Below are 14,789 nucleotides of genomic sequence, written 5' to 3' on the forward strand. Positions count from 1 at the left end.
TGACAGGATGCGCCTACTCCGAGTGGTTACACTACAGCCTGATTTGCCAGCTGCAGCCATCTCTCTCAACACTGGACCAGTTTCAAAAATTGTTTCCATGAATGACATAGACACAAAAACATGGGAAGATAAAATCCAGGTCAGAATAATACCAGAGTATTTCTTTAGAATAGGTTTTAGGATATAAAGAACTCTCAGAATTCAGACTGTGAGATTATTATGTCTGTATGTAGGTGAAGAGAGATAGAAAAACACTCATGCCCATCCAATCCTCTCACATGTGTAAACTGGTGCATTACTATTCCCTGTCAGCACAAAGATGATGAAAGTTAACAAAACCCTCATTCTAATCCAATCATGCCTAACCCTGAGATCTATAAACTGTCAGGACTATGGACGTCTGAATGGAGGTGATGAGAGAGAGATGAGAGAGCGATGGTGCCAATCCAATCTTGTCAGATCTACAAGCTGTCGAGTGTGGGTTACGCTTTATGACAACCGTATCAACCGCATCAATATTACGGAGGTGAGGCGAGAAAAGGGGATTATCTGATAACTGTCGATAACGGAGGTAAAGAGACAAAAGCAAGAGGCTCATATGCTCCTGTATACATGTACATGCTGTACCCAAACTGGTGGCAAACACTAAAAACATTAGAGAGCTTTAAGTAAACGTACAGCTTTGAGTCAGAAGGGAAGAACAGAAGATTTCTTAATCATGATGCACATATCGGTAAAGGCTCTGTATGTAACATTCAAAAATGCCTTGGTATTCGTGACACCTCTCTGAGGCAATGAATTTGAGGGATTTGAAGAACTAGTAAGGTAGTGCAGCCAATGGACCCCCTGCCTCTAGGACACTACTTTCCCTGGAGGAGAGTGGACGGCAGCGCAAACCCAAGCTCCAGGGTTCACAGTAGACTGGTGCGACAGCTGAATCTAGCCCGTGTAACAACAGCAACAGGAAGTTTGCTGATCCAGCATGGACCCATGGCGGTCAAGCAGTCGGTCCAGAATTAGTCCCTGGCACTCGGTCTTGCCCAGGCTGAATCCAAGCGGATACAGGGCGCTGACTGGAGGTCCATCTCCACCGGGCTGTGCAGGAAAGAAGGCGTCTGGGCCGGTCAATGGCCCAGGAGGAAGAGGAAGACTGTATAAGAGAGCAGAACGTCTCCTACAGTTTGCCTGATGACATCACAGAGTCACATGACACTGTGAAAGTACTGACCAATCAAGTTTGGAGAGTGGTCTCTCACTGAGGTCTGAGAATGGCATCCTGTGGAGATAAGGGCCAAGTGACTGTCTTTGTTTGAAGAACAACAAAGAAGAAAAGCCTTCACATGTCCAGTTTAGATTTTAACAAACGACAAATCATCTGTGGTCCAGTGAATCACAGCAGAGGCTGTCAGCAAATAGTTTGTTGGTCCAGGAGCTTCTCCTCCATGATGGAAGTTTCCAGGCGTATTTTAGGATGACTCTGGGCAGTTTGACAACCTGCTGTGTATCATCCGGCCGTACAGCTCTGAGTATCCAGCAACCACTACCACCAGTTTCTCCTCCATGGTTTACCAACTGTAAACTTGCTGTCTTGTTGGAAAAAAGATGAAGTGGCTGTTTTTCTGCTCTGAGTTGAATGTTTTCAATTTGAGTTCAGAGCACTCAGGCGAAAAACCACGAGCAAAAAGCTTCATTGTCATTAAAAACAATTACAAAAACGCACCTTTAAGTTACAACCTTTTCACCCACCGGCAATAATAAATGATGAATACATGTAAAAAGTTACATGCAGAACCTATGAAAAGATTCCAGCTTTTAAAATGAGCCTTGACTACTTTTTCTATTTACAACAATGAAGGTGTCAATTAACCCCTTTCATAACCTGTTTTACTTTGTTTTTACGAAACTGAATATAACAAAGCATCTTTTTCTTCAGTAGATCTGCAAGTCTTTCAACAGTAATGTTTTTGTATGGCTACAACATGCTACTGATACTTTAAATAGCCATCCAAGGTCCACTGTGAGTACATCGGCAGACTTAACATCCTGGAAAAAAAAATGACTAGAGACAGACAAGAGACTGGCAGACAATTTGTTCTTGTCCTGCCTTATCAGATCTATAGTGGTCAGGGCAGCGTGCAGTCAATAAGTTGTCTATGATGAGAAGGGGTTATAGGGCGTGATGGCTATTGCCCCCGACAACCACCGCTCGCAACGATAGATGAGACAGATAACTGACATGAGACATACATGCTGAGAGAGAGACAGGCTGGCATAGCGCTCATGCTCATTCAATCGTATCAGATCTTCAGTGCGAGATCTTGGTCTGGTGAGTGGAGGCTGTGGCTGACAGATCTTTCTCTCCACCACTTCTGACATGTCAGAGACAATGATGAGAAAAGAGAGAGACAGAGAGATGATGATGATGTATGAGAGCAATAATTGTCATGACTGAGAGATAATATACGATAGAGAGAGAGGGAGGGAGGGGGAGGGGGTTATGGGATGGGGTGCAAAGTGAGAATCACGAGGATTAGAGACAAAGGAAGCCGGATGGAAATATACCTCTGGAACCGGTGTGCTGCCATGTTTGTTTACCATCTAGCTCTGCTTTCCAAAGGTAAACAAACATGGCAGCACACCGGTAAGGTAAGACAACACGTTTACATGTCGTTTTCTATATGTTCTCTGACATTTATCCTAACGATATGAGGCGGTCTTTGTGGAATAAAAGCTTGTTTAGTGGACTAACTTTGCGCTTGAAGGTTGCCCGTTCACTTACGTTTTAACAGGTCTGATGCTACTATGCGCCCCGGCTGTATCTAGGCTAACGGCTAACATGCTAACTATTATTTTTATGTCACTAGTCACTTGAAACAAATTTAGGCCGATAGGAGACAGGTTGAAATAAACAGAAATTTCCCTTTAATGGCTGACCTGGTGAATATTCACTCTACATAAGCCAACAGTGAGAAAAACATTTTCTTAGTGAGCATCTCTATCATTCCTTTGACAAAACTGTCAACAGAAGCAGGCACCTGTTACTGCCTGGTCTGTATGAACCTAAAGGGTGGCTCAAAGGAGCTTCTTTTGTGCACCAACACTCACAGCTCTCCTCTTGGCAACAGCACAGTAGATTATTACATCACTGACCTCGACCTATTCTGTGTGAGCGCATTCACAGTCGATTTCCTGACACTATCATGTGACCAGAGCAACAAAAAGCAATCAGACACCAAATAGTTTCATCACAACCAGAGCATTTCCTGTCTACATCATACCCTCACAACAGGGGAGGCGTAATCCAGGCTGTGTGAGGTATTAATAGTATATTTAACATAGTGGCAGATTGATCCAGTTTGAAAGAGAAAAAGAAAGATATAAGAAGGATGCCCTTATTGGTATGTGAATTTTAATGCTGCTCTGGAAATCGAGTTTCTGATAAACGCTCATGTCAGTCAAATAAGTGAAGTAAGAGAGAAGGAGAAGGTGACTGGAGAGAGACAGAGGGAGAGAAATGCAACAGACAGAAAGTGTGAAAGAGACAGAGAGAGAGAGTGTGGGCGAAAGAGGGAGAGAGCAAAAGGGCAGAAGTGTGTGAGAGAATGAGATGGATAGACGGGCCGTCTGATTGCCATTTGGCGTTTGACAGGCGGAGAGAGAGAGACCCAGCTGGGGTCACGTCACAATCTGTCTACAAGAGTTCTATCAGTCTGCCAACTGAGATGGACAGAAAGAGAGATGGAGATGTGAGGAGAAGTTAACACGTTTAACCTTTTCTCCCAATGTATTAAAAAAGTTTAACTTTTCAGCCTGCTACTTTGAATACGGTCAATGGACTTGCTCTTGTATGACGCCTTTCTAGTCTCCCGACCACTCAAAGTGCTTTTACTCACTTGTTCACACACACATCCACACACTGGTGGCTGAGGCTACCACCTGCACTTTAAGGAGCCGGGGATTAAACCAACAATCTTCTGATTAGCGACCGACCTGCTCTCCCTCCTGAGCCACAGCCACCACATATGTTTGGACTTTGACAATAACAGGACAAAAACTGTGTGTTGTGAGACAGTGAAGAGTTTGCATGTCCTCCCAGTGTCAGCATGGGTTTTCTCCGGGTACTCCGGCTTCCTCCCGCAGTCCAAAGACATGCAGGCTAGGTTAATTGGTGACTGTAAGCGTGAATGGTTGTCTGGCTCTATGTGGTGACCTGTCAAGGGTGTACCCCGCCTCTCGTCCAATGTCAGCTGAGATAGGCTCCGGCGCCCCCGCGACCCCAACAGGATAAACAGTTACAGAAAATGAATGATGAATTATATAAATCTGGTGAAACAAATCTAGAGCTTTATATCATCATCTTATTTTCAAAGATAAATGCATCAATATCAGCACACATAATCTAATCTGATTGGTTGGAGTCTAAAGTTGGGATCAGACCTTAAATGTACAAAAGCTCCAAAGACTACAAACCCCACATTTCCACCAACATACACGATTTTTTAAGGCTCTGACAGACTCCTCGAAGTTGAATGTCTGTGGACAGCTGTGGACAACCTACCAGTCGCACAGACGTGCACGTGATTCCAATAACACTGAAATTGAGGGTGCACATCGGTGTGGCTCACATTTCCCAATCCACACTATATTCCAGTGTGTAATGGTGATGCACCATAACATGGTTTGCCAATAGCTAGTCTCATGTAGCCAGACCCAACTCCACAGTGCTGTGTCAGTGCTATAGAAAGGTCTGAAAGCACACCTTATCGTTCTTCCCTAGGTTGTTTGTATTTTTCTAAAGCAATACAATCACGCCTTGAGTGGCGCTAAGCCCAGAATGCAGCAGGCAGGCTTATACCTTATACCTACAGTCTACATCCAGTTCGTCAAAGGGGGCAAACGACAACATTTACACCACATGGACCAAAGCAGACCTTCATTGACTTGCTGACGTGTAAAAGTGGGCTACAGTCTTTACACCCAAAAGCAGTGGAGTTACTTGACAACCCCAAAATCTCATGGACACATGAGATTTTTCATATTTCTACATCAGGGTATCAGCCAAAATCAATCGGCCTCTCCAGCTGATGCAGCAATTTGCACTAAACACACGAAACGGTGGAGATATAAAGAATTTTTTGGAACTATTTTCGCACCATATGAAGCTTCATTTGCAGTCATGAGTCATGAGAAATAAAGGCAGTGATTGGATCAGAAGACTTCAGAACACCATCTGACTGTAAACACCAACTGGCCCAGACCAGAGAGGAACTGGTCCAAATTATTGGGACAACGTGTGGTGTCCAAACTGGTCCAACAGTCACAGTGTGTGACCACACCTTAGGTCATAAATAAAGTTTGTTGGATTACATAATATCCACGATACAAAGCACTTGAACAGAAACACAAAAAGTAGGACCTTACCGGTGGGCAGGGCAGGATCCATGGTGGGTTTCTCCCAGGAGTTGACTTGTTCCCAGGTAAATCCATTGGTTCCAAGAGAAACGCTGTACCCACAGCTGCTGTATGACTCCTCAAATGTACAGCCACCTGAACAGAGAGAGAAAAAGATGCATATATTTAGAGATTTACTGAGCAAGTATTTCAGGGCTTAGCGTCTTGTACACAGACAATTCAACACTCTTTAGTGCCAGGTTGGTACGTCCACGAACACAGCCCAGTCGCTAGAAGAAAATGTTGCATTGTACATTTCTGCAAACCACAAATACATTACATTTACACCTTTCATATAAATCAAAGTTTCTAAAGTGACACAGTACATAAGCTGACGTTGTCATCAGGAGGCCAAGCTGCAGACCAGTGCAGTCCACAAAATGAGGGCGACAAATAAAAGCGTTTTGTAGCGTGTCATTGTTGCATCTTCCAGCAGCTTTTGACACCCACTGAATCTGGGGGTTTTCTTAGTGACCCATTTTTCCGAGACATCACTGCATTTCAAACAGCTGTTTAGCCACCAAAATGTGTATTTTAAGCCAAAACATGACATTTCTCTAACAATAACAAGGTGTTTTTTTAGCCTGAACACAACCACAAGTTAACCACAGCATTTTTGAAACACTGAGTTTTAACATATTCTCCAAATAATAACATAAAAATGTGACATTTCTGTGGTTTGCAGAAGCAAACAATGCAAACAATTATTATTAACAACCAACTGCTCAATGAGGAAGATGTAGAGAATTATTTGGACTGAATCATGCAAAGACAGGTCTCAAAATGAAGCTGCTGTAGTTAATATTTTGACCTGAAATGACGAGTGCATCGACAACTGAGGGCAGCAACGAAGCTTTGAGGAAGTACTGAGGATATGCAACATAGTAAGAGCAACTAGCGTATCTATTGTGAAAACAAACACAACGTGGGCTGGGAGGATTAACTGTGTCACACTGGTCTCTATTCTTTTCTTTTCCAGAATGCCCTGTTTAAAAATGTATTTATTCATTGTCCACTTGTACTCGCTGCAGTTAAGCTAGTAAGGAATATTGATTTTTTTGGTTTTTTGTTTCTGTTTTTGTGATGAAGGAGTGACGCTGTTCGTCTGTGTATCCCTTATGCTTCGGGATTCAATATAGGAAAGGTGGACTCCAGCAAAACCAATTGAAACTACAGCACAGAGAGGGGATTACAGAGTGCAAACACACTGAATGGTTGATGCTCTCTATAAATACAATTAAAAATCAGGTATGATATGAAAAAGTCTTTGCAACATCTGTTATTCACCATGTTTGTGATTAAATTCTACACCCCAGTACATGTTCTTGGACGATGTCATAATCACTTGAATGAGGTTTGAATTTCTATGAAGTTTTTTTTGTTTTGTTTTTAAAACAGAGCTTTTGTAAGCTGCTCTGGTATTGTTCATAATATTACACTAATTAAGTTGAGAGGTGGTGCAAGACAGAGAAGAGAGCGGAGAAAGAAAGAAAGAAAGAAAGAAAGAAAGAAAGAAAGAAAGAAAGAAAGTGTGTGCCTTTCAATGAGAGAGACAGCGAGGGGTAGATGAAGAGAAAGCTTTATGTGTCAACATGATTAAGTCACAGAGTCTCATCGTTATTTCATGGCCCGGATAAGACACATTTTCCACCGCATTAGCCTTCTCTGTTAGCCTGGAGCACTGCACACACACACACACACACACACACACACACACACACACACACACACACACACACACTGCAGTGCTTCCCTAATTAGACATATGCTTTGACACACAACCATTTTAATTTGTTTTGAAGTATTTGAAATGGGGGAACGTCATTGCTTTATTCATTACATCACTTAATGCTTACTTACTTTCCACTTTTTTATCTGCCTCTTTGTTGCTGTCATCTCCTGAGAGCACATTTGTCAGTTTAGACCTCATCAGAACAAAAACTTTGTTTTACAGACTTGAGCTGTAACATGCTTGTAGATTACTGCATAGTCATTTTGTGCTCTTGAGGTACTACACAGGATTAAAGAAAAAGAATTCAGATCTGTATTCTGACAAAAAAATTAGGAGACCTGATATCCAGACTGAATTATCTCAACAGCTGTTGGACAGGTTGCCATGAAGCTTGGTACAGATGTTCATGGTTCCCACACGATCCTATAATCTGAATTATATATAATTATATCAGCCCGAGTTTGTCAGTTGCAGCGGCGGCTGGTAGCAGCTTTGCTTTTATGACATTTTTAAATGAAACTTTTATAAAACCTGTCACCTTGATTCAAATTTTTCATACATAAATTAGCATAACTGGTTAAGTTTAAAGGTAAAAAAATAAACATATAGAAAACATATTGACTAAAAGTAATAACTAAAATATCATGAATGATTGTCAACTGAAACATTTCGAATTTTCGTCAACTAATTTAAGACTAAAACTAAAATAGCTGTCAATATTAACACTGGCAGAGCAAATATTCCAAAATGGTGGCCCTGTCCACAGCATTACATTGCTTAGCTTCTATGCCTGTGGATTTGGTTTATCAAACATGAAAGCAAAGCAAAAAGTACATAAAATAAAGACAGCAGAAACATCAGATCGGTTGGACCACCCAGTTAAACTATACATATTTAAATATTACAGTTACATCTGTTTTCCAAATTTAAGTATTCTTTTCCACCCGGGAATGATGGGTGCGATGTTGATTTTATGATGCGTTCCAGGCAAGGTTCTGTGCCCGTAAGTCACCACTTCAAGTCACGACTCACGACTTCATAGCGTTCCAGGCAAGTCACGCCAAACTGTCAAAGCAACATGGCGGACGGTGCAGGGTTTATGTTTGTTTATGATCACTTCTATTGCCAAAGGTGCCGGTTCCTTGCTCATTTGAGCGAAACAGAGGAGGAGAAACGGCGCATAAGGTCACAGATGCTATTATACTTCTTATTTTACGTTAGCTGTGTGTTTGAAAATGTATTTTGTATTGATTTCTTCTTGCACTGGAAACCAGCTGCCAATAATGCGGATTTCAGTAAAATGTCTCAACAAACATTAAATGAATTTGTCCAACACTTTAGATTCGAACCAAATACCTGCAAAACTAATGACATCATCAGTCTCAACTGTACTTCATGTTTAGTGCTAATTAGCAAATGTTAGCATGCTATGAAGCTGAACATTTACCTGCTAAACACTGGTCTGTTAGCATTGCCATTGTGAGCGTGTTAGCATGCACACTAGCATGGCTGTAGACTCTTTGCCTTGTTATACCAAGAACGTTACGTGTAAATTGAACATCGTACATAATGTAGTTCAAGTGGCTCCAAGCAAAGTTCACAGCCAATGAGTTGTCTGCACACAGCTAGCTGCTAACAATTAGGGCTGCAACTGACGATTATTTTCATTGTCGACTAATCTGTTGATTATTTCTTCAATGAGTCGACCAATCATTTTATCGAAAAATGTGTTAAAATGTTGAAAAATGTCGGTCTGTCTCTCCCAAACCCCAAAATTATGTCATCTAATGTCTTGTTTCGTACTCACGCCACTCACGTTTTAGTTCACCGTCATGAGAGAGTGTGTAAAGCTGCCAATATTTGAACATAAGAAGCTGCAGTAAGAGTATTTTGGGTACTTTTATAGTACTTTTCTATGAAAAATGACTCAAACCAACTAATACAACAACAGACTAATCGTTGCAGCCCTACTAACAATACTAACCCAAATCGTGCTTAACAACAGGAACAGTGCTGACAGAGCTAATGGTGTTAGCCATTATGGAACCAGAGCGTGGGTGCTAGGCTTCCATGACAACAGCATCCTGGCATCAGTGGTGACCACTGTATGAGCGCAGTGCAAAGAGGCGGAGATGAGCTAGCCAGTGGCTACAGAAAGGTTTGGATTAAGGCTCATTTATGCTCAACGTTAAATACGGATCCGGATACGGACGGAGCCTTCTGTTTGTGCTCCGCGTTCATTTCGTCCGTATTTCAAGCAAATGTGTCTTAACGATTGCATTTCTCCTGAGTTGCATGTATAAGATGGTGTAAATCACTCTAATGGACTTTGACTCCAATTATCTTCACAGACCCTCTGGCCAGACAGTATCAGATAGCCTGTAGCCTACACATACATACTAAAATGCAAAATGCTTCAAATGTATGGCTTTGATTATCCCTCTTCAAGCAATACTTACATCAACTGGGAAATAAAATTTTAAAAAGAAAAAAAAAAACCTCCTCCGCTTTATCTGGAGTGTGTTTGAAAAACAACCTCCAGCAGCGGGTGAAAACCAGGAAAAACACAATTTTTCTTACAGAAATGAAAATAGCTGTTATAATTTAATCAATACTGAGATAATTAGCCTTTATCGCCCCCTCATTGTTCAGTGATCTCATTAGAAATGAAAAGAAATCAAAGTGATCTCATTAGAACAGAGTTATAAACAAGATGGGGGGAATCTAGCATCAATATTCAATATCAGATCTGCAATTTTAAGACCACTGTCAGGGGATGAGAGCGAGAAGTAGCTCACAGCGGTAGGCAAACTGTGTGTGTGTGTGTGTGTGTGTGTGTGCGTGTGCATGTGTCAATGCCCCTGATCTAGTTTTGAGAATCAGTCCAACACCTCCCTTCCCTGCGTCTCACTGACACAAACACACAAACATAATTACACACACATGTTCTGCGTAAGAAAATTTGCATAATGAAACTATAACACTGCTCCTCTGGACTGATCGGAGCTGGTGTGTGTGGTGTGTGTGTTTAAGTGTATGTGATGGAGAGAGAAAGACATTAAGCATGGTGCAAATAAGAACATATATGAAATATATATCATATCTTAACTGCAGCGAGTACAAATATCATACTGTACTGTATATACTGTATGTGTGCACCAGTGTTTGAGCTGTAGCTGGGAGGGTGTGTGCATAAATGTATGTTAATGTGTAACGTGTATGTGTGTGCATGAATTAGTGTGACACCAAAACAAGCAGAATCCCTTCATCTCTGCTAATTAACATTGCTGTAACCAATATGATGAAATATTGATAGGATGACAGGAGCATGACTACACACACACACACACACACACACACACACGCACAGAAAATTGAACAACCACTCAACTTTTATTTTAAAGTTCACATTCCCCTCATAATTTAGTTTATGCAGCATTGTCAGATCAGAACTAAATCCAGTGAGTTTATCGTCCAATGAGAACTCATGCTATCATGATTAGACTTGCAGGGCACCCACTCGCTCACCTGGTAGAGCAGGCGCCCCATGTACAGAGGCTGTGTTCTTGCTGCAGCAGCTGCAGGTTCAATTTCAACCCATGGCCCTTTGCTGCATGTCATCCCTCACCTCTCTTTCCCTAACAAGGCCAAACTCACACGCATAACCACCACAGCTTCCAGAATAATTGGTCCCCCCACACCAAACCTAACAGATTTAAACAACAGGGCCATAACATGTATTGCAACCTCAACAGAAGAGGACATCACACATCCACTAAACACCCACCTCACCCCTCTCTCCTCAGGACGCAGAGACAGAGTACTGAGGTGCAGAAGGGCTCGCCTTGGGAAAAGCCTGATCCCTGCTGTCATAGCGGCCCTGAACAAAAGGCCTCGCTGAACAGGCCAGAGTGTGAACTCTGTTAAGTGTTGACACTGTTTTGTTTGTCTGTTTTCTGATGTGTGTTTCCAAATGTGTGTCTTGTTCTGTTCTATGATGGACATCGGGGAATGGAGATGGTGCTGCGGAAAAGAATTTCCTCAAGGGGACAATAAAGTCTAAGTCTAGTCTTTCATGCTCAATCTGCTATATCTGTCCAATCAAATAAATAAAGGCAAAAACAATCAATCCTACAGGACGCGAACATCACTTTCCAGAGTAAAAGTTGGAGTATGTTGAACCCATCCGCCCTAGTCGGACTTTCGCTGCCTTAACTTTCAGATTCAGATCCATATTTCTTCATTGTCATTACACAAACATACAACAAAATTCAGGTGCACTCAAGGACCAGGCTCCTATATAAAGATAAGTAATCAAAAGTAATACAATAGTATGAAAATAAATAAATAAATGCCCCCATTCCACTCACATACACTTCATACGCTCATTGCCAACATATGCAGTTACAATGGGATAAAGAACAAAAAGTTCTCATGCATGTTATTGCACATAAAATAAGTTACTGCACTTTAGAAAAGATTTGATGGACCTTGAGGGCAACACTTCAAACAGGTGATGAGCAGGATGCAGTGAGTCTTTTAGAAAGTTGTGTGTTTTCTGCAGGCACCGTTCATTCTTGTCCCGCTGTGTTTCCCCCTGACGCTGCTGAGCGCCGTGCCCACTTTACATGCCAACGTAAAGGGGCGGCTTTTTCTTCAGTGTCTGACGCCAGAGGTCACTGCCCAGGCGCAGGATTTAGACTGCTTCAGAGTGAGACCGGGTTAGATGTGGCTGCAGGTTAAAAATCTCTCATTTGAAGTGAATTTTAAAACACGTTTTATAATCCAGAATCACAAAAGTAACTGTACTAGAAGGAACATTTTAAAAGCACTCTGTAAATTGTACATTTTTGTCAGTAATTGTAATATTTTGTTCAGTTAATTTATGCACTTTGTGTCTTCCATTGTCATGTGTATGACTGTAACATGCACAGATGGGAAGTGCTGACTGAGTGGCATTAATCAAAGCCAAAAAAAAAAAAAAAACCTCATTATTTTTCTTATTTCAGAGACTAACTTCAGCACGAACACTGAATGCAACCCTCTCAAAACTTTCACATGTTTATTTTGGAAAGCTGTGAATGGCTGGAATGAGCCTCTCACCTTGTTTTCTGCACTTACCAAATGGAATAATTTATCAAAAAACAATTTCACCGCTGCTGTGAGAGAAAGGAGCAGAAAATCTGATTGTTGGTGGTTCACAGCCAATTAAACTTCTCATCTAAGTGAAAGCTTGTTGAACATTCTTCCTTCAATGCCTGCTGCTCTGTAAATCAAACCCGAGGTTCCAGCAGCAGAGAAGCCTCTCCAGGGCAGGCGTTCAGTCGCTGCGCTGCTTCAAACTTGTTTTCCAATTCAGTTATTCCAAGTCTCCGATCAATAGTCCCAATGACAGCTCTCACCCTAATTTCACTTATTCAATTAAAAGCGGCAGTTATTGTCAACACATTAATAACTTGACAGAGAAATTAGAAGGAGTTGTTGAGATGTAATTTGTTTTGCTGTTCCCCAAAGCCTCAAAGGCAGAATGGCAATTACTTTTCACATAACAGAGAGTTAATGGTAATGTGTGTGTGAAACAGGTGGCAAAATCAGACACATTTTAAATGGTAATAGCACAGTGGTGAAATACAAAATTAAAAACCTTTGGAGATTTCTCAACTAAATTCAGTTTGTGTTCATTTTAAATAATTGATTTCAAGTGATTGTTTAATTTTTTTAAATTTAATTCCGCTGTCTGAATTTTTGTTGGTAGCACGCACCTGAGTCTAAAGTTTATCTACTCTCTCTCTAGGACAGTTAGGACAGTATTGTTTAGTTCCAACATCTTACAAAGTAACAAAAAATAGACAAAAATGGCATGGTGGTGCAGTGGTTAGCAACGTCACCTCACAGCGAGAGGGTTCTTGTTTCGAACCCTGGGCTGGGGGAGCCGTTTTGTGTGGTGTTTGCATGTTCCTGCCATGTCAGCATGGGTTTCCTCCAGGTGCTCCAGCTTCCTCCCACAGTACAAAGACATGCAGGTTAACTGGTGACTCTAAATTGTCCGTAGGTGTGAATGTGAGTGTGAATGGTTGTCTGTCTCTATGTGTCAGCCCTGTGATAGTGACTCTGCCCTCTAGTGCCATCTATTGACTGTAAATGATGCATGGAAGTCACTGGGAACTAATTGAGTGATTGTTTAATGTACGAACTTCACAGGCCTTCATTTAAACCCTGAGCATATTTGCGACTATTCAACTTTTTTTTTTAAACTCTAAAGTTGTTGTTATCGATGTGTTTTTGCTTGTTTGTTTTTCTCTTTTTTTATGCAAAATGAAACAAGCTCAATGGCCTATCTGTAGCCTGGTAACCACATTGAGCTGATCAGCGCCACTGAAATAACCACCTGCATTTCAACCTGAGAAATCCAGACCCAAATCTAGAAAGATTTAGGGTCTGGCCATGAGTAATGAAAATGGCCCAACTCGAGGGGCGGCACCAAGCATGCATTTGTAAATATCACTGCACGCAATTGGATAACACTACGACCAATCAGAACAATACTTAGCGCTTAGTTACCAGCAGAGCTAACTGGTAGATTAGACTCTTGCCGTATCCGGTCGGCAAAACAGCAAAAACGTCCTTCTTGCAAAGGAAAGATTCGAGCGCCGTCTTCTGTTCCTCTTTTAGAGAAAAAGCCAAGTCTAACTCGTTCATTGTAGCGGCCAAAGCCGTTTCAAACAACTGGTGTTCATCCGTAGCCATCTTGCAATGTTTACTGACTGATTCCGGACTTCGTCGTCGCAGCGCTGTCGTCTATATCAGATACACCGATGTGATTGGTTTCATGGGCATAGGTAATGAGCATCATTACTGATTGCCAGAGTGACTCGCTGAGCAAATTCAAATTGTGCTCTCGCGAGAACTCAACACAGTTTCATCCCTAAAAGCCTACGCTTGGGTTCCACCGTGAAGGACACAAGGCTGCAACTATCCTTCAGAGGGCCCAGAACCAGCTCCAAGCAAGTCCAGCTGCCTAAGATATTAGATCTTTCAATTACCATGACCTGGATGACTGAGAATCTTCACCGACAAAATAAATTCCATTTCTCAGTAATTTATGAAAACATATTTTTAACAATAATTATTAGCTATTTTTTATTGATTATTATATTTTTTCAAAGAAAAATGTAAACAAGTGATATTGTAAATAGTATCTATATGATGTTCAATTTTAATCCTACTCCCTGTCCCAAAATTGTTCACAGACACCTTTATCTGTTGAAGGTTAAAATTATTTTCATACAGTTCAAGTAGTCTGTGAGTAATGAAAGGTTTTTAATGTCCCAACCGACCCCTCTCTGCCCCGTGTATTAGAAAATGATATAAAATCCCTTAACGAACATCGCTATCTGCTTCATATGTAAAGAGGTTATTGGGTATTCATGCATTGGGAACTCATTATTCTGCTCGAGCTCACATCTGGTCCATTCAGACATGTGGTTCGACATGTATCAGACTTACTCTATGTCACTATGATACACAGGAACACACTGACATTATGCAAGCAACCTGGCTGTCATCCACACACACTCACATATGTGCAGATACAGCAAAGCGACCG

At 41.4% G+C, this 14,789-nt stretch overlaps 1 protein-coding gene across 1 annotated transcript in view; it reads right to left on the reverse strand.

The window, feature by feature from the left end:
• ptprt (protein tyrosine phosphatase receptor type T) overlaps positions 1 to 14,789 on the reverse strand; it is a 531,138-nt gene that overhangs the window by 444,562 nt on the left and 71,787 nt on the right. Inside the window, exon 2 of the mRNA XM_050039413.1 lies at positions 5,422 to 5,547. Within this exon, the coding sequence (XP_049895370.1) occupies positions 5,422 to 5,547 (126 nt within the window). The remainder of the gene's footprint in view (positions 1 to 5,421; positions 5,548 to 14,789) is intronic.

This window comes from Epinephelus moara, chromosome 24 (assembly GCF_006386435.1).
Source record: "Epinephelus moara isolate mb chromosome 24, YSFRI_EMoa_1.0, whole genome shotgun sequence".
Lineage (NCBI taxonomy): Eukaryota > Metazoa > Chordata > Actinopteri > Perciformes > Serranidae > Epinephelus > Epinephelus moara.